The 20,480-nt window shown below is 43.6% G+C and overlaps 1 protein-coding gene across 1 annotated transcript in view; it reads left to right on the top strand.

The window, feature by feature from the left end:
• Window positions 1–11,120, top strand: part of SC5D (sterol-C5-desaturase) — an 11,756-nt gene extending 636 nt beyond the window's left edge. The window contains exons 2-5 of the mRNA XM_028707516.2: window positions 1,118–1,335; window positions 3,820–3,952; window positions 6,179–6,279; window positions 7,725–11,120. Coding sequence (XP_028563349.1) covers window positions 1,126–1,335; window positions 3,820–3,952; window positions 6,179–6,279; window positions 7,725–8,177 — 897 coding nt within the window. The 5' untranslated portion in view covers window positions 1,118–1,125 and the 3' untranslated portion in view covers window positions 8,178–11,120. The remainder of the gene's footprint in view (window positions 1–1,117; window positions 1,336–3,819; window positions 3,953–6,178; window positions 6,280–7,724) is intronic.
• Window positions 11,121–20,480: the final 9,360 nt, after the last annotated feature.

Raw genomic sequence — 20,480 nt, forward strand, 5'->3', positions numbered from 1 at the left:
ATGGCTTCCAACAAAAGATTAAAAATACATTAAAACATCAGTCATTAAAAACTTCCCTAAACAGGCCTGCCTTCAGATGTCTCATGGGTGATTTCAGATCCTAGTCTGACGCTAACCACTGCACCACACGGGCATCACAATATAAAGTCACTTCCCAGGTGTCCTCAAATTCAGCCTTCCAGATGTTTTGAGACTAGAGTTCCCATCATCCCTGACAGTGGTCCTGCTAGCTAGGGATCATGGGAGTTGTAGGCCAAAAACATGGAGGGCTGAGTTTGAGGACTCCTGCTTCAAACAGTCATAGCTGTCTTTTCCCCCAAATAATTATGGGAGCTATAATTTATATAGTTTATTTATGGGAGCTATAGTTTATTTAGATCGTGAAGCTGAGGCTCCAGTACTTTGGCCACCTCATGAGAAGAGAGGACTCCCTGGAGAAGACACTGATGCTGGGAAAGATGGAGGGCACAAGGAGAAGGGGGCGACAGAGGACGAGATGGTTGGATAGTGTTTTCGAGGTTACCAGCATGAGTTTGACCAAACTGCGGGAGGTAGTGGAGGACAGAGGTGCCAGGCGTGCTCTGGTCCATGGGGTCACGAAGAGTCGGACACGACTAAACGACTAAACGACTAAACAACAACAAATAGTTTATTAAGAGTGCCGAAAGTTGGTAGGATACCTTCCAGAGTGAAGGCCAAAATGAGGAATTAGTACAGCTTTTCTAGCCTCTTTTTTCCATGTCTCCGTGTGGTTTCCTACTTCCGATGTATCTAAAAACTATGTAAAAGTTTGTCTTACCAATAAGCTCTTCAAATTTTCCCCACTTGTATCACCCATTAACTAATGCTTGTTTTGCCACATTATGTGTTCTTTATTATTTTTATTTGAATAAGACTTTTAAAGTAAAGGTTTTTTGCTTCATTGACTCTGCTCATTAGCCATGCTGGCATTCTGTTAGATTATTTGTATATTATTAGTTCACTAAACATTTGGGAACTCATTTGCACAGCATTGTAGCCTATTTTTAGAACAGCCTACCTGTCAAGGTTACCATTCTTGTGTCTTCACTGAGGTTTGATGTATCCCCTTCCATTAATTCATGGCAATTTTATGCAGGTACAACAATGGATCTTGTCCTGGCATATGCAGATGACTCCGTTTTGACGCCTTATGTTTATCCAGCAGCATGGCCAGAAGATAACCCTTTTCGACAGTTTATTAGCCTTATTGTCATAACAAATGTGGGTGCTCTTGTCCTTTATTTGCTGATTGGCAGTTTCAGCTACTACTTCATATTTGATCACTCTCTAAAGAAACATCCTCAGTATTTGGAGGTGAGTCACTGTGTCACAGCTCTTCCCTTTTCTAAGTTCTTCAGTGGTCTATGGCTAGGCTTCAGAGAGTCTTGTATGTACCTTTCTGGGATGTCTGTACACAGACAGACCTCTGTTGTGTGTGGTGCATAGCTGTCAAGTGTCCCTTATTTGAAGGGACAGTCACTTATTCCAGCGCCATGTCCCGCTGCTGTCCCTTATTGATGGATGTCCCTTAAATTTCAAAGGCTCCAATTGTGTTGCTTTGCTGTGTTGCTCACCTAATAAGAAGTCTAAGAACGACTGGGGGGTGGAGCTTGCATGCCTTGTGTGTGGCTAGTTAATGCAAGCTGAGGGGTTTTTTGAATGCTGGATGCCATTTTGTTGCACGTGCTGCTGCAAACTTTGCAGTGCAAAGCCAGGCCGGGGAGCCATCTTAAGTTGAGACTGCATAGGCCTTGTGGTGCATGTGATTCAGATTCTATTCAGTTGAACTTCTGGTTACAAAGTTGGTTGGACAGTGTTCTCGAAGCTACCAGCATGAGTTTGACCAGACTGCAGGAGGACAGGAAGACTGGAGTGCCTGGAACAGGTGAGGCTGCAGGTCCCTTATTTTGGCTGCTGGTCCCTTATTTTCAAATCTGTAAGTTGACAGCTATGGTGTGGTGCTTTTGTTTGTTTGTTTTCACCCTAGTAAATGCAGTCACGTTTTAACCAATATGGTCATTTTGGAACATCCTTGTAACACTAACATTTTGAAATGCAAACAGTTTAGATTTAAACTATGGGTGTTTTCAGTGTGATTTGCAATTTTAGGCCTAATAATGCTGCTTAAGGTTGTTACTCTCCAACTATTTTGTGGAAATGTTCATTGGGTCCTGGAATGTAGTGAGGTGGCCTTTTCAGTTCATAGAGCTTAAAGAGCTATAAGGGTGACTTTCCCACCTATTCTTTCTGAACCTGCTTGTTTATGATTGCGGTGGTGACTCTAGTGCTTATGCAAACTAATCTGGATTACTGGAGTATGAAGAAATGAAGTACTCGTACTCCAAGTAAGATTATTAGTATATCTAGTACCTAATTTAGGGCTTCACAGATGTCAGATTTCAACACCCAGTCAGCATTCCCAGTGGCCAGCAGCAATTGGAATTCTTGTACAGCAACATCTGGATTATGTAACTCTGATCTAGCCTAACAAGTTTCTATCTGAATGGCAGCAGCTCTCTAAATCTCTTGCAGGTGTCTTTCACTTGCTTTGATATGTGGTATCCTCCTTAATTAAGAGATACTGGGGTTTGAACCTTGGGATTTACCGTATTTTTCGCCCCATAGGGCGCACCTAGTTTTTTTTTGGGGGGGGGAATAAAGAAAAAAAATATTTTTCCCCCCCCAGGCGCGGGGGAAGCCCGAGCTTCTCCCCACCCCAGCCCCCAGAACAGCCTGCTATCCGCAAGCCTAGGGAGCCCGGCAGGAAGTCACGCCGGTCTCCCCAGGCTTGCGCGCCGGGCTCCCTAGGGTTGCGCAGAGCTGCACAAAGCCCGGGACTGCAGGCAGCTCTGCGCAACCCTCGGGAGCCCAGCGCAACTTCGCGCCGGGCTCCCTAGGGTTGCGCAGAGCTGCGCGAAGCCCGGGAATGCAGGAAGCTCTGCGCAACCCTTGGGAGACCGGCGTGAAGTCCTGAAGCCTGCATTCGCCCCATAGGACGCACGCACATTTCCCCTTCATTTTTGGAGGGGAAAAAGTGCGTCCTATAGGGCGAAAAATATGGTAGCTCTTCTAGTAAAGGAAAGCTCTTTGGGTGAGGTTAAAGTAGTTTTGTGGGGGAAAGGAAGCAAGCAGAGCCTCGCAGCTATTTTGCCATAAGTATAGATCTCCAGGGTAGTAACTCTAAAGCAGGCATAGGCAAACTCGGCCCTCCAGATGTTTTGGGACTACAACTCCCATCATCCCTATCTAACAGGACCAGTGGTCGGGGATGATGGGAATTGTAGTCCCAAAGCATCTGGAGGGCCGAGTTTGCCTATGCCTGCTCTAAAGCAGAATGCAGGCAACAGTAAGGGGCGGGGTCCTAGGAATCTCACAGCTAGCTTGGCCACAAGCATTGTTACCTGATTGGGAGTAGGTTTTGCCTTTCCTTACCAGGTCTAGTAAACCTCATCTGTCTGAGATGAGTCCTTTTAACAAGGTTTTTCACAAAGAAACATGACCTGTTTATCTTTCTGCTTTGCGGAAGAATAGATACTTACGTTTTTAAAACATGCATGCTTCTCAAAGCAGCGTACTGTACTGGCAAAAACTAAGCTAGGAAATCTCAGTTTCAAATGTCATTTTGTCATGTGACATTAGACAATCCTCTCTTTGCTTCAGCATCTCACCTGCAGTATGCAGATAACAATACGTCTCTGCCTTAAAAGGACTACTGAGATAATATTTGTGCTAAACTTTCTAAAATGCTGTAAATGTGCAGGATATTATTTTATACAAAGTGTCTTCTCCTGTGTTCAGAATCAAGTGCAGCGTGAAATCAAATACACCCTCAAATCAATGCCATGGATCAGTATCCCCACGGTTGCCATCTTCTTTGCTGAAGTCAGAGGCTACAGCAAACTCTATGATAACATTGAAGACTCTCCTTATGGTAAGGAAACTGCTTGGCATGTCCTCTTTATTGGGTCAAAGTCTCTGTCCTTTCCTTATCTCAAGAGTCCACTTTATGTAACTTATTTCTCATTTCTTCTAACCACCATTTGTTGTACATAGGATGGCCTCTTATTTATTTCTTCTCATGGGACCTTGCTATATATGACATGCATATTAAAGCCCAAGCACTAGAAACAAAGGGAGTCAGATCACTAGTCCATCTAGCTCAGTATTGTATGCACAGACTGGCAGCAGCATTCCAGGGTTTCAGGCAAGTGTCTCTCCCAGCACTACCTAGAGATGCTGGGGCCTTCTGCATGCGCTACCACTGAGCTCTGATATTTCCCCATTGTCCTTGTTTTGGGGAGGGAAGGGGTTGAGTGTGCAAAAGCAGGAAAAGATAGAGTGCAAAACCCCACCTGCTGTTTCTCTCCTTCAAATTCCTTCCACAACTTGAACAGATGCTGGCAAGGACAATAGAATCACAGGAATGTAGAATTCGAAGGGACCCCCAAGGGCCATCTAGTCCAACCCCTGCAACGCAGAAATTGCAGCTGAAGAATATCTGAGAGATGGCCAATCCAGTCCCTGAGCTAGCTTTTTAATTGCACACCCTCCTCAGTCTCAGGCTATACTGCACACCCCTCATTTCAGCCTTGCCTTCACACTGACCACTTCAGCACAGAGAGCAAAAAACACCCTGCTATTTACTTTGATGCAGCAGATGGGCAACTCTCTCCATTGTCTGTCATGGGATGTTTATTCCACTGCTGAATCTTGCTCACCTGCCATGCAGGTAATAAGGGTATAATTATTAGGAGATCTTCTCCAACCAGTGCTGTGAGGTGGGCTGCCGCTGCTTCCTTCCCCAACAGGATTCTTCCAGGATGTGCAGCTTTTGTGGGCTTCCCTTACACTTAAACATGCATGGAAGAAAATGCACCTAACCCTAATTTATGGAGAATAATGAGGGCCATTATCGTGGAGGAACTCATGGGATTTGTAGAGACAGGTGGGTCATCTAGTCCAGCACACCCACCACAATGCAGGAATCACAGCTGAAACATCCTTGACAGATGGCCATCCAACCTCTGCTTAGAAACCTCCAAGGATGGAGAGTCTGCCATATTCTGAGGGATTCTGTTCCACTGTGAAACAGCACTTATCAGAATCCCCACCCCCCACCCCAATGTTTAGTCAGAATCTCCTTTCTTATAAATTGGATCAGTTAGTTTGTGTCCTCCAGTCTGGAACAGAAGAAAATAAGCTTACTCCACGCAAGGGAAGTATTGCTCAGGTTTGTTTCTCAGCTCTGACTCATCCCATCTTCTGGGCACCTGGGCAGATCACTCAGCAACCTCCTTGGGATGGGGAGTTTTTCCACTGCAGCTTTACAACAGCATTTCATCCCACATATTACTCACCCCCATATAAAAGGCAGAGACACACACACAGAGAGAGCGCAAATTGTAGGGAGAAAAGTTGCTTACAAAGTAATGAGGCTTCCAGTGAAATCCCGTACCAGGCACTTCTCATCTGGAGAAAGTGAAGGAGAAAGAAGCTCCCAGAGTGCCCTTAGCAACAGCCTTAACAAGAGGACAGGGCTGGTCATGAGCCAGCCATGTGTGAGTGAGGCAAAGTATTATGTGTGTCTGAGAATATCGATTATGCTCGCCTTTTAGCCATGGAGAGAGCAATCAGCATCCGAAGTTGCTGTGGCAAGGGTGCAACAATTCAGTTGACCACAGATGATTGACAAGTGATGTCAGATGACATCGTCTGATTGACAAGGGGAAGCAGTTTAGCAAAGAAGTGGCCAAGTTGGACCCTCTGGAAGGCAAAGAATGGTCTGCAGGCCAGACGTTCTGAGCTCCTGTTGTAGGTCAGCAATATGTAAAGCAGTGCCATCGGCTTAGTCAATATGTGTTTCTAAAGCACCTTTGTACTTGAGCACCTTGCCATGGTAAACAGACTTTGTTCGGCTGGAGTTGCTCTTCAGGTTTTATCTCTTTAGCCTTCAGATCCTTTCCAATGTATTAATTAGCTCTGCTTGCTTGAGATTCAGCGTTGCCAAAGGCTCAAGTAAGGAAACTTCTTTCAAAATGGATTTCATAAAAACTACTTTTTGTTTTCATAATCCAATATTGTACAAATCCAGAAATATTCTAAACATTCTTAAATGTCTATTTAAAAAAGAAACTCACGCCTTTCTTTTTTTGTCTAGGTTGGTTTGGTGTTATCCTCAGCATGCTCTCTTTCCTCTTCTTTACTGATATGTGTATCTACTGGATTCATCGATTTCTCCATCATAAGCTTTTGTATAAGGTATGGCAAAGTGTTAACTAGTAAGACATGCTTAGAGAACAGTGCACCCAATCTGGAGGATGCATTCCATGTGCAGATGAGGGTGGAGTGAAGGGACTCTCCATGTATCAAGGCAGTATATCCCTCATTACCAGATGCTGGAGACAAAAAGCAGGGAAGGACCATCCGTTTCATGCCTTGCTTCTGACTGGCTGCTGGTGCAAATAGAATGCTAGAGTAGATGTACCTCAGTCTGATCCATGAAGGCTTTTCTAGAGTTCCTACAAGGATCAGCCAGTTTGGAGATAGGAAACACTTGCATCCATTGTGCTCTTCTCTAGCATTGTTTCCTCTGCAGCAAATCAGTTATGTGGTCATATGCAGCAGTAGGGTAAGCCAGGTAGCATGTTGCTGCTTCTTAAGCTTTTCTGAGTTGTGCTGTTTGAGTCTAATTTCTCTGTTCAGTGTCTACATAACTTGCTTTACTGTAAGCCACTAATAATAGGATTCAAGGCAGATGTGTGTGAACCTGTGTGATAAATATATACTTTGAGGTAGGAAACTTATGAATATGCATCTGGCCCTAGAGGCTACTTGCTTAACTTGCAGGAAAAGCCAGAGAACTAAAAGACTAGCACCAGCAGCCACTGTTGATAGGATCAAGTGCAAAAGATGGTACAGCCCCGAGGTTGGTGCATCATGGCAATAAGAAAAGAAAACCAAGGAGTTACCTTTCTCCAACTGCTAAGGGGGTAGAGTTACTGTGGTGCTAGATCTCAAGGCATTGGAGTATACTAGAGCTGGAAAAGTTATCCAAAAGGGTGTCAAAAACGATGAGAGAATGGAACATTTTCTTTAAAAGAAAAGTTTTTTAAAGTGTAATCAAAACATAGGACACAGTGGCTGCAAGGACAGACATAGTACAGATGTATAAATCATGAGCAGCACAGAGAAAGAAATTGATGTAGCCCAACAAAAGGAAGTATTTCAGACACTCAGTAATATATGGATTTCACTCTTTTCACCAAATAACTTGATAGTAGTTGTCTCTCATTCTAAATTAAACTAAAAAGCCTTAGATGCGTTAATTCTTCCTTATGGAAAGCGTGGTCCAATTTGACAGTTACATTTTCCTTTTTTGTATCTCTCTTTCCACCCATCAACTCTCCACACTTTGCTTTTTAAAGACTGTGAACTAGGTTTTAAATGTAGTCGGGCCAGGGGTTCATGTAGCAGAATTGTGATCTTTGCCATCTTATTTTTCAATAAAATAGAAGCCTAGCTTGATTCTCACATACCTGTAGTAGCCACACACACAAATAATCCACCACCTCACTGCCAGGGCATCTCAGAATGGTCTTTCGTTGCCACAGGTGATGCTTTCTGTTGCTGTATTAAAGTGAAAGTGTTCTGGGCTCTTTCTTGTTTCTATTCTAAGGTTCTAATTCCTCTCTTTTCTTCCACAGCGTTTGCACAAGCCCCATCACCTGTGGAAGATCCCAACTCCATTTGCAAGCCATGCTTTTCACCCCATGGATGGCTTCCTTCAAAGCGTCCCTTATCACATCTACCCATTCCTTTTTCCCCTGCACAAGGTGACCTATTTGGGCCTCTATGTCTTCGTCAATATCTGGACAATCTCCATCCATGACGGGGACTATCATGTTCCTGGCATACTGAAGGAAATTATCAATGGTGCCGCCCATCACACTGATCACCATTTGTACTTTGATTACAACTATGGCCAGTATTTTACACTCTGGGATAGAATTGGGGGCTCATACAAAAACCCTTCTTCTTTTGAAGGGAAAGGGCCCCATGATTATTTGAAAAAGCTAAAAGAAAGCAAATTGAGCAGTTTTAAAAATGGCTGTGGGGATGAAGGAGTGCTAGAGGAAGGCAGTTTTAAAAATAAATAAGCTCCTCCCTCTCCAAGGATCGGAAAGCCCTATATGCATTATTTTTAAATAACTGTATATAAACTTCCCTCTCCTGTAACACTACTGGGAGACAGGCACTGTAGACATCACTCAGATATCTTGGTGATGGAATTATATAATTGAGAACTAAGCTGTTCTGTAATGAAGACTACGCTTGATAAGGCAGAAATACATAAGTTGCGAGTTGCAGAGCAACAGCTTTGTTGTATGCAGTAATGGAGAAAATGCCTGTAGCTGATGATGCTAATGGTAAGTTAATTTGGGAACACTCCTTTTTCTTGCACAATACATAGGAGCCGAAACCTGACATGAACTCAGTTGCCATTGGAATGAGTTTAGAAGCCATTTGTTTCTTTGTGCGACCCTTAACACTCTTGAATCCATAGTTTGCAGTTCAATTGTAATTCCAGCAAGATGCTATAAGTCAGTGTGTGGAGTTGACAAACTAGATAGCTGCCTTTGTGACTGCATTTACTAGCTTGAAAATGGGCTTGCAGGATGAATATCAAACATGCAATATTCATGTCACTTTCCAAGTGCCCCAGTTTATCAGATAAGATAAAACGGGTGGTTTTTCATGAAGCATCACATGTCCAGATTGCTTTATAGGTTGTTTTCAAAAGATGCCCCCTAGCTTTTTAGAAAATATGTGTTTAAATGCCCTTTTTTCTTAATTGAACAGCAAGGTTGATGCCTGACTTCTGTTGTGGAGTAGATACTTGTTTGGTATTTCAATGTCCCTCTGTTGAAAGCATCATAATGCAAATGCAGAAAATAAGGCAAAGGAACTATTGCTATGTTTTCAGAATGCCTTTGTTATACTTTCAGGAATCCTTTGGATGATTATCTTATAGGGAATCTCAGTGAAGCATACGGTAACGTTGCCTTTCCATGGAGTGCATTGTATATTAGAAGCAGAGCAATGTGATCCAGCTAAAGACAAAAATGATCAGATTCTCAAGGCTGTAGAGCGCTCTTTGCAATTCTCGAGGGGCCCTATGAGAGTGAAGGGGACAGAGGTTTGGTCAAGTGAAAAAAAGCCGTCTTGGGAAGTTTTTTTAAGAGCTGAATCCTGTTGTGGAGTTGGCTTAGGTTTTGAGCCTTGTCAGTGGGTCCAGTCCACCAGTAAGTTTATTTTAGTGGTGCTTGCATTAGTCAACTTATTAGTAGATTAAACCCAGCACATTTTCTAAGGTGTCTCATTGGCTCTTCTTTTTTGCAATTTGCTGTTACTTTCTTTCCTCTCAGCATGTGTCACTTTGAAGTCTAAATGCCAAAAACATTCAGCAGTGCTATGCTTTACTGCTTTGATATAGACAAATGCATAGAATTTCAGAGACATTGCAAAAAGGAGTTCTCTGTCTGATAATTATATCATATGAAGGATTGTGTTTTCTGGTTAAACCAGGCAGCAGCCTGTGGAAACTGTCTTTTTCTTTTTTAAAAAAAAAAGGTTTTCAAGAGATAAAAGCATGACTGCTATTAAAGTTATGAAGCTTTACAAATTACCTACAAATTAATGGAAGTTGTGAGCTTTCTAGAACTACATAAGGCATATGTCACAAGTAAGTTTGCTTGTGTGTGCCGTTTTGCTTGTATCCTGAACTGGGTAAAGAAGCAAAAAATCTGAAGATTTGAGACCAAAAAATTCAGGCCTTCAGAATAAAGGAAGGCAGGAAGTGCCCCCCGCCCCCCCCCCACACCAAGTGAGACCATACCATATTATAGAGGTGAGTCATTGATGACTGTAGTAAACGACTTGGGGTCCTTTTTTGGGCAGCTCTTCCAATAATTAGGTTAATTGCATCCATTCTTGCTCCTTTTACCTTTGTGTGACACGCATCGCCTCATGCTGGGGAGCAACTTAGTGCTACTTAGTAATATGGTGCATATGTGGTGATAATTGCATTTTGCAAGGATACAGCTTGCATTTTATTTTAAAGCCCCCATGCTTGTGCATGACATTATGTGGGCAGAAATCATCAGGGTCCTGTTGGAGAGGAACTTCCACTGATTAGGCAACAAAGCATATTCATAGTGAATGCCTCACTGTCCTTTCACATAACCCCCAGCACTCATGAAACAAATCCCTTAGTAATTCCTTTGTTCTCTTTCATCCACGTCCTTGCTTGGGTAGGAACAGGGAGAAGCTGAAGAAAGCTGAGTTCAGGTTGTTGTTGTTTTTTAATGTGGAAAGCTACCTCTACTGTTGAGAGAATCATGAATAATTCCATCCTACTGAAGGATCTGAACACCTTGTGTTTTTCCTTCTCTTAAAATACATATATGCATCTGTTCAGCTGAAGATGCAAATTAACATAGGCTGTGTGAGATTCAATCTAGGGGTTCTTGAAAGCTGTCGCTGAAGAAGGAGCTGCTGAAGCCATCTGACATTATTTGAAGATCCATCGTTAACTGTTGCAGTAGAGAGAAGTCAGCTGGTTCTGACTGGCGTGTTCGGGACAATGATCAAGAGGAAGGCAGTGAGAAAATCTTGTTTATATTTTATGTGGCTGTAGGGAACTCTGATTCGTGTGCACAGCTACCTTACCTGTTGGTGTGTGTTTTAATGGCCATGCAAGCTCTTGTCTTGGCTATACCCATCACTGGAATGCAGCTGCTGGAGGGTTAGGCAGGCCAAAAATTGGTTCCTCACCTTTGGTTTGAAGTGCCATGTTTGCAGAAAGGGTTCTGCCCCCTCTCCCAGCCTTGGCATGACCATTAGTTAAGTCAGACATTCTGTCTGTCTAAAGAGGTACAAAACAAATAGGGATAATAGGGCTTTGTATTTTGTTGTCTGTAAATAATAATTAAAAAGTGACTGTGGATTCCAAATGGCTGTCAAATGGAGTTGTTGATCTGCTTGTTGATCACTCATACTAATGTTTCCTGGTGACAAATAATAAAGAATTTTAAAAGGAATTGGGTATAAATGAGTGTGTTTCCATATACACTGGTACCTCGGGTTACAGACGCTTCAGGTTACAGACTCCACTAACCCAGAAATAGTACCTCGGGTTAAGAACTTTGCTTCAGGATGAGAACAGAATTTGTGCAGTGGCAGCGGAAGGCCCCATTAGCTAAAGTGGTGCTTGAGGTTAAGAACTGTTTCAGGTTAAGAACAGACCTCCAGAACAAATTAAGTACTTAACCCGAGGTACCACTGTACCTCTGTGGTTAACATAAGGCATCTGTTCACCAAATGCATACGGACTCCATCCTTCTAGCTGAGCCACATGCTTGACCCTGAATGTCCAAAACCAAAGGTCAGAGCATCAGTCACGTTCATTTTAAAGCTTTCTCTGTTTCTTTCTTTTCTTTTAAACTGTCTGTTTTGTAATTAATGATACCACTTAAAAGTTTTGGACGTTTGCTCATTGTGGGGTCAACTTATATGGGATCCCTTTGGGGAATTACAGTGCATGCTTTCATTCTCTCTACACACATACACACACACACCCTTTTTGCCGCTTACAGATAGGGATGGATAGATCTGTCAATTTCTGTTTCTCCTTTTTCCAGTCTTTAGCCCAGTTGTCCACATCCCTTTAAAGGATTTATGGATTTCTTTAAAGTCCTCATGAAAATTTGTCCACATTTTAGAGTCTGTTTCTCTTACAACATATTTTTGTATGCCTAATGCTCACAATCTTGTGGGGTCAGTTCCCCTTATAGGATTTTTTTGTTTGCTATTTTCACTAATGCTTATACACATTATTTGGCTGGAGAATTACATCAGAACATTTGGGAAAGTCAATTCCAAAAGAAAGCTGTGTTTTGGTTCATGTATTGTTTTAGGAGGTGCAAATTAGGTTGGTTCCCTTCCAGATTCCCAACGTGCAGATTGAATTTCCACCCTGCTCTCCTCTAGAATACTGTCCAATAGCACTGAATATTATTGCTAGCTGATAGTACAATCAGTCACAATTTATTGTTCACAAGCTGCCTAAAGTTCTAAGCAGGGTAACAAAAAATAACACAGACGAAATCTTGCCCAAACTACTAAACATGATGCCAAAGGAAGAAAAAGATGGAAACAAGAGTAAAATGAATTTAGTGTATATATCTTTTTAAATACCTACAAGGTGGAACAGCCACAGCGATTCCAGAAGGGAATAGCCCACTTTTGGCTTGTCCCAGTGAGACTGCTGGAGTTGACCTGGTTGCCGCCTTCTCACTTTTGAGAGCTGCCACATATACTGGCCATTTCAGGTTCAGCTCTGCATCCTATAGTCTGGTTTTCCTAAAATACAAGGACTGTGCCCACACCATACATTTAAAGCACATTCTCCTCACCCCCAACAATCCTGGGAACTGTTGTCTAAGGATGCTGGGAACTGTAGTTCTTTGAGAGGTATACTGCACTTCCTAGGATTCTTTTTTTGTGGGGGGAGTGCTTTAACATGGGTACAGACCAAGACCCTAAAAAGCATAAAGGTTCTAAGAATGCAGGCTGGCCACGAGGGGGAGCCCTTGTAACTAGTCAGAACTTCCTGCTCTTGGAAAATAAATCTGGTAGATGGAAAGAGACCTTCAAGGTGCCAGAGACACCAGCAAGAAAACAAAAATAATAGCCCAGATTATTTTAAAAGGCAGACTGAGAAAGCAAATGCTTGAGTTAAAGATCCCCAGGACGCTCCAGTCAGAGAGAGTTTGGGGTATGCTGAGTATGTTTTGAAATCGCCTGTTAGGACTGCTATGCTGGTTTAAAGGCCGCCACTTTTTATTCTGTATTTATCTTCTTCAGCAGCAGTTTGATAGCACTTTAAGAGCACAGGGTGGGAGAGCTGACAATGCCGCAACTGTAGGTTTCTATGAATTTGCAGTTGTGTGTGCTGCTGAAAATTTTAAAGCAGCAAGTGGCTTGCCTCTTCAGCACATGGTGAAAATCCCCAGCTCATCAGCATTTTCCTCTATTTTCATTGTGTCTTGGGTGGGGGAGAACCTGAAAGTATATTGGGGATAAATTATTTCTCAAAAGTCTCATACCTTCGAAATGTACTGGACTAGAATGTGAGGGATAGCTTCCTATTCATCCATCTAAGGAGTTGGTGTTTACCATATGCTGAAGTAATATGCATTACAATCTAAGTTTATCTAACTGCACCACTGCTCCCACCATCTATGGCTGTTTCCATTAGAGAAGGCGGAAGGTACAATGTGGGGTTGCTGAATGATGTCACAGTGCCCAGCCTCAAGGCAGAAGAGGGATCCTTTAAATGCCTTGCAACAGGAACTCAAGAATGGCTTGTGAAAGCCATGCGGCTAAGCTGGAGCAACCAGCTTAGCTTCTTCACATGCTGAGTTCACCAGGTAGACTGAAGAGGAACAATGGTTTGATTACTTAGTGCCTCCCAAGGTGAGCTAAGCCTGCCAGGATAGCTTACTCTATGGTCTTAATCTTTTCATGCATCAATTAGATTTAAGCATTTTGGTTATATGAGGCTGGTTATCCCACAGGAACAGAACGGGTTCCCAAAATGGAGACTACTATTTAAAAGAACAGTTTTGTAACGAAGAGATCATGTTGCTAGCATGGGATGATTGCAATAGGTGGTCTTTGATGGAGCCTCCAGACCTGTGTAAATATGGGGGAAGATAAGTGCTGAATACTAGATCCAAGCACCTGTGCAGCTGCACAAATGGCCTCTCAAGACCTGCAACACAGCAATCTGTACTGCATAGAGGTCAGAAAAAATAGCTCTCCTCAGTGTGACTGTCAAATGGATGCTTTCCTGAAATTGCCTTTTTAAAATAAATTAATTGCACGTGGTTGTAATTGCTATAACTCTTGAATGCAGGCACAGAAGTGGTCACTCTAATTGCTCCGTAACTGAATTAAAGTGACATTTGCAATATTAGCAGTTAAATTGTGTTAACTTTCTTTCAATCGTAGTTCAATTTATCTTTCAGACAAGTGAGCCAGAGGCTAATCAGTTGCCCCATGTTTATTGGTGGGTCATAAAATGTGTGCTTAAGCTGATACTTCATTAGCTTTGGAGGGGGGTGGAATGCATATTAAGCATTTAATGAACTCCATGTTTAGGGTTTTTTCCCTTAACCCCTCCCCCCCCCCCACACACACAGACACTCCAAACTAAAAAATGGAAATCCGAGTCATAAAAGTCTAGGAAAAGCCCTGTTGTAGAAGACCAACAGCCCATCTAGTAAGATACAAATTCTTTATTATACCGCTATAGACCCAAACAAACTAAAACCAACAACTGTACAAGTAAAATATCAAAGCATAAAAATACATTAAAGTGGGTTGTCATATAAATGGTATAAAATAGCAGGAGTATCTAAAACATGTATAAATATGACATCCAACATGATACCTTAAAATATGGCAGCTAAGAGCATAGGCGCCGACTCCATGGGGCTTGAGGGGGCCCGAGCCCCCTCAAAAATTCGTTTGGGGGGCTCCGCCCAAAATGCACAGGGAGGGGCGGGCTGCATGCCTCCTGCCCTCCCTCCCGAGCAAAAGCTCCACCCAATTTCCTTTGGAGCTGATTAATAGGCGCAGCACGCTCTCCCCTATTCGCTCACGAGGAGGCGGCGCCACTTTATTTGCATATTCATGAGCTTATTTATTATTCATGAGCTTTCCCGGGCCCCCCCAATATTTTTTATAAGTCCGCGTCCCTGGCTAAGAGTGAGCCAATAAATGATATAACCAGATTAAAAAGTGTAGTGTGTGAGAACAGCAAGTAGATGGGATGAGTTTAATTGTGGGAGATTTCCTTTTGTGTTTCTACAGCCAGAAGGAGAAATCTAGCAACAATCTCTGTTAATTATTTGTTTGACTCTGACAAAAGGTAGACCAGATATATTCAAAAATCGCACTTAGAAATCTTGAGAGAATGGGGGTGACCAATCCAATTCGACCACCTTTATAGAAATTACAGGTAAGCAGATATCATTGCCAAAATTGGCACAAAGGCTCCCAAGATGGTTGAAGTTTGGGTGCCGGATGCCATTTTGAATCAAGGTGGCAGACCAAATTGTGACTTGTGTGCAACTCCCCCTAATCTTTGGCATGGCAGGTCCAAATTCACAAATTGCACTATCCATTTAAACATCTCAAAATACCCGAGCAGCAACCACCAGACACTCCCTGCTAGTAAAACAACATGTCCTAAAGATACCAACTGACCTTCGTTTCAAGGAAACTAAATGCTGGGAAAGTGCTGGAGCTTCTCACTGTTCAGAGATTGGGGCTCACTCAATGTGCAAATATTGGCCATGCTGACTGGTGCTGATGGGAGCAGGAATCCTTGGACACTCCTGCCAAACATGGAAATAAACTCATAAAACAGCAGCTGCTGTCATGTTTAAAAGGAACCTCAGCCAGAGAATCACTTGACCTTGAAATAGTTGTTGCTTGCCTTTCCATCTGGTACCCCCAAATCAAGATAAATAATTCAAAGCGCCATCACTTTCAGACAGGACTTTTATATTACTTAGGTTCCAGAACATGCTCTCAGCATATATAGACGGGAGACATCTTGGAATCTTGGTCACAGAACGGAATTGTATATTTGATTGTAATCAGATTGGCGATACTATGCACTATTTGCTGTTCTTTCCATTTGGAGCCCAGAGGAAAAACATTGCCCTCTGTTCTCTTCAGTTGTAGTCGGACCAATCACCTCAGGAAGTGTTAATTGAACTACTATCTGATAAACCATTGCACATTACATATTTGGCAGCTAAATTTTCACTGGCAGCTAAGAAGCTGTGCTCTAGTTATATTAAGAATTGCAATGCATTCTAAATCTTAATTCAACGTTTTGTTGCCCTTGGAGGGTAGAATACATAGCTATTAGTGATTGTTCTGTAATTTTCCATATTGAGTTTTCTTTTAATTTGTGTACCGTGTAGGTGTGTCTACATTTTAGATATTGTAAGGCCCTTGGCTATGCACAATGAAGACTGACTTATGTCAGAAGAATGCCCCTTATGTGTCTCTTTGTGAGTTACTTACCCTGGGTTTGCTGCTCCCAAGCACAGCTAGTTATGTTTTGTACCTGTAGCAACTGATCCTCTCAAACCCAATGTGAGCATGTGCAAACGCTACTGAACCCCACACAGTCAAAGCTGATGAGAACAGAGAGCAAGCAATCATACAGAGATACATTAAGCAGTCTCCCTGTGACAAATGTTTTGGCCTCACAGGAACCCCTTTTAACACAGAATCCTCTAGATATTGGGACGCGGGTGGCGCTGTGGGTTAAACCACAGAGCCTAGGACTTGTCAATCAGAGGCGTGTAATACACACACACACACACACACACACACACACACACACCCCAGTATATAACAGTAACAACAGTAAATAAGTAATCCATATCTTAAAACAGGCACATAGATAGATAGATAGATAGATAGATAGATAGATAGATAGATGATAGACAGATTGTGTGTGTGTGTGTGTGTGTGTGTGTGTGTGTGCGCACACACACACACACACACACACACACACACACACACACACTAAAAGGCAGGATTAAAACAGCCCATCCACTGAAGCAGGCCAAGGATAATGAGAAGACAAAGGAAGGTCTTGTGGAAAAGAAATGCTTTTGCCTATCATCTAAAGATAAGTAATATGGTGGTCAGGCAGGGCATCCCTGGGGCTAGTAGCCCACAAACAGGAAGCTACCACAGAAAAGGTCCACTCTTATGTTGCCACCCTCATGGTAGGGACACATGGAGAAGAGCCTCAGATGATGATCACAGCGTCCAGGTCAGTCCAAATGTGGGGATGTAGTCCTCAAGGTGTTGGAGGGGCGGGTCTGAGCCAAAGGTACTGCTCAGTACCTTTCAGCCCTGAAATGACTCTGCTCACCAGAACTTCCTAGACAGGGATGAATAGAAGAGGGCTTCCTCCTCCAGTCTTGCTGAAGCAACAAGGTCTTCTTGGTCTCTGCCGTGTTGCTGTATCCCTGGTGGTTCATTGGTTTGGGCTCACTATTACTCCGGCCACAGAGACCTTTGCTGTTGCTTCGGCCACAAACAAGTTAAGCCTGAGCCCTACAGTGACAGCAGCATCCTAGCTTTTAGCTCCACCTGCACTGGAAGGTGATTCTTCAGTAAGAGACACCCAACCTGCTCTGGTCATCTCCTACTAGAACTGAGCAGGGGACGTTCTACAGGCAGATGGAGTCCAGGGACAGCAATGCCACACCATCAGGCCGGAGGGATGCTGACCCCATAGGCTCATCAGACAGAAATGCTTCTGAGGGTGGCCCCTCCATCAAAGAAAGGGAAATCTGACTTGAGGGGGAGCTGACAGCAACTTGACTCTGCCTCCTTGTTTGTCCTTTTATCCTAGCCACCGGCTTGTACTGGGGCTTCTGGTTCCTAAACTGCAACCAATAGCCTGGGCCAGATACCAGATACAGGATCCTGTGGCCCCCCTCCCAACTATTGCTGCTGCCTTGATTTAGGTTCATAACCTGTCGAGTGCTGATTGCAGCTGTAAATTTTCATATAACATCTGCCTTCACTTTGAAAGCAGGAGGGAGCGGTAATTGCATTTCATAGGCAAAGCAGAGATCTACGACAGGGCGCATATCATTAAACCCTGTGGCAGAAGAAGAGAAAATGTGGATAATTAATATTTTATTTTATTTTATATTTGGTGCGGCCAAATTACCTATGAAGAAATGATAAGGTATCCAGAAATCATATTTATTCCTCTGCAGAGATGTTCAGAGAAATTATAAATGTGGTTGGATTACCCTTTGATGCATAATACCCGCCATCCCCCAAGTCATTCTAAGATTTTCCTTAAAGGCTATAAAAGCATGAACAATTCACATGTAATGCAGAGGAAAATAAGCTCAGCTAATCACAGCCTAGCTAATCCTCTCTCAAGTGCTAAACAAGCTAAAATTAGACATGTAGGGCCAAACCCACTCTCTGCTGTTTCCTTCAGTTGCCTTACCTACTGGGAAATGGGGTGGAACTCCAGCAATGATGGGGGGGGGGAGCTGTGAGGTACATTCAGACCACACCCATACCACACACTGAAGGCACTATAATACCACTTTAAACATCATTGCTTCCCCTGCAAAATTCTGGGACTTGTAGTTTTGCTAAGGTTACTGAGGGTTTTTAGAAGGTTTCCTTTTCCCTTCCCAAAGCTACAATTCCCAGAGTGGTTTAAAAATCATAGAATCTTAGAGCTGGAAGGGACCCAAGGTTCATTTAGTCCAACCCCCTGCAATGCAGGAATCTCAGCTAAAGCATCCATGACAGATGGCCATCCAACCTTTACTTGAAAACCTCCAAGGCAGAAGAAGAAGAAGAAGACAAGGAGGAGGAGTTTGGATTTGATATCCCGCTTTATCACTACCTGAAGGAGTCTCAAAGCGGCTAACATTCTCCTTTCCCTTCCTCTCCCACAACAAACACTCTGTGAGGTGAGTGGGGCTGAGTGACTTCAGAGAAGTGTGACTAGCCCAAGGTCACCCAGCAGCTGCATGTGGAGGAGTGGAGATGCGAACCCGGTTCACCAGATTACGAGACTACCGCTCTTAACCACTACACCTCACTGGCTCTTGGAAAGTCCACCACCTCCAGAGGGAGACTGTTCCACGGCCAAACAGCTGTTACTGTCAGAAAGTCTCCCCCACCCCCGTATGTTTAGTTGGAATCTCCTTTCTTGTAACTTGAAGCCATTGGTTCGAGTCCTACCCTCTAGAGCAGGAGGTGCGGGTGGTGCGCCACGCCCCCGGGACTCACGCCATGCCCCCGCGGGTGACATGCCATGCCCCCAGGACACACACCATGCCCCACAGGATGGCACACCATGCCCCCAGGATGCACGCCAGCCACGCCCCCACCTGCTCTCCGCCCCCGGTACCAGAGCATGCAGCTTCGCCACTGACTTCAGGTACAATTTTGTGGAAGAGCGGCATACGAATGAACAGATGATGTAGTAGTATGCCTGGCTGCAGGTTGGCTGGAAGGGCTCTGGAATGCCTTATGGAAGGGGATTGTTGGGGACTACAACTCCCACAAGCCGGAGTCAGCAGGGGCGACAATCAGGAATGATGGGATTTGTAGTCCAACACCTGTAGGACCCCACATTGGCTACCCTTGCTTTATAGGTCACCACCTGCTCACACATCTCTGCATGCACAGGGTGAATTATACCTATTCGTCCCTAGAGAAGTGGAGCTGTAAGCGGCTGTACCAAATCGCCCACTGACTGGTGAGCAGCAGCAAAAAGCTGGCAATTTTCAGGCTGGTTCAAAAGAAACGACCTTCGTTGCTATTAGATGCTGGGAGGCGTAAATTAAACGAAGGAGATTAATTGGCCTAAGAAGTACTTGGGAGAGATGAAGGCCGTCCATGAATAACCCGAGAAAGGCCTTAATTTATTCCCTCCAGATTGATTATTTATTCTTGCTCGGCCTTTGACCCCACTATTGATCCTGAGTTAATCTGCAAACAGCCATCCAAGTTCATTCGCGTGCGGCGAGGACGCTGGGAGTCTAACAAAGAGGCGGTGCCCATAAAGACACAAGGTCGCCGGCAGGGCACAGCAAATAAATGGTTGCCGGTCCTTAAGACAGTCTCCTAGGCAGCAAATCACCATCTTGCTGCAATGCAGACTCTCCAGGACGTTATGTTTTGTTTTGTTTTGAAATGGAGAAAATGAGAAACCTGGAAGCGTAATAAATATCCACCACTGTTTTGTTATTAGGCACTCTAGTCGCTGGAAGGGCTTTGGAAACGGTAATGCAAAACCATGCCGGGGAACTGGGGGGCAAGGGGCATCATCAGCCATGCACGTACATTTTGGAAACAAGGCTGCAGACCCGGCTTTGACATCATCTATTTAATGTAACTAATTTCCTTGAAAGGGTCGGGAAATTTTTACGCCGGGAGCGATGTTGTTAGCACGTGTAAAAAGCATCCACGCTCACTTAAAAATGTGGGCACATTTTTTTTAAGGAAACACTTCCATTTGCAATTCTACAATGCTGCCTTTTTGGTCCTGTCCCACACGTAAATACGATTTTTAAAATCTTGTTATTGCAAGCAAAATGGAGTTGGGAAGGCAGGCAGGAAACAGGGTGTTTAAGAAGCAATAAATTGGAATTCACAACAGCAGCTTTGGCCCATTCTAATTAGATATAAAGACAACATTTTATGATAAATTTACTGTTCAGCGTTGCTCAGCAGTTAGGCTCATCGGCGGTTGGGGGCGGGCGTTGGGCAAACCTCTATCCCCTGACGCACTGACCTCACAGGGTTGTTGTTAA

This window comes from Podarcis muralis, chromosome 15 (assembly GCF_964188315.1).
Source record: "Podarcis muralis chromosome 15, rPodMur119.hap1.1, whole genome shotgun sequence".
NCBI lineage: Eukaryota > Metazoa > Chordata > Lepidosauria > Squamata > Lacertidae > Podarcis > Podarcis muralis.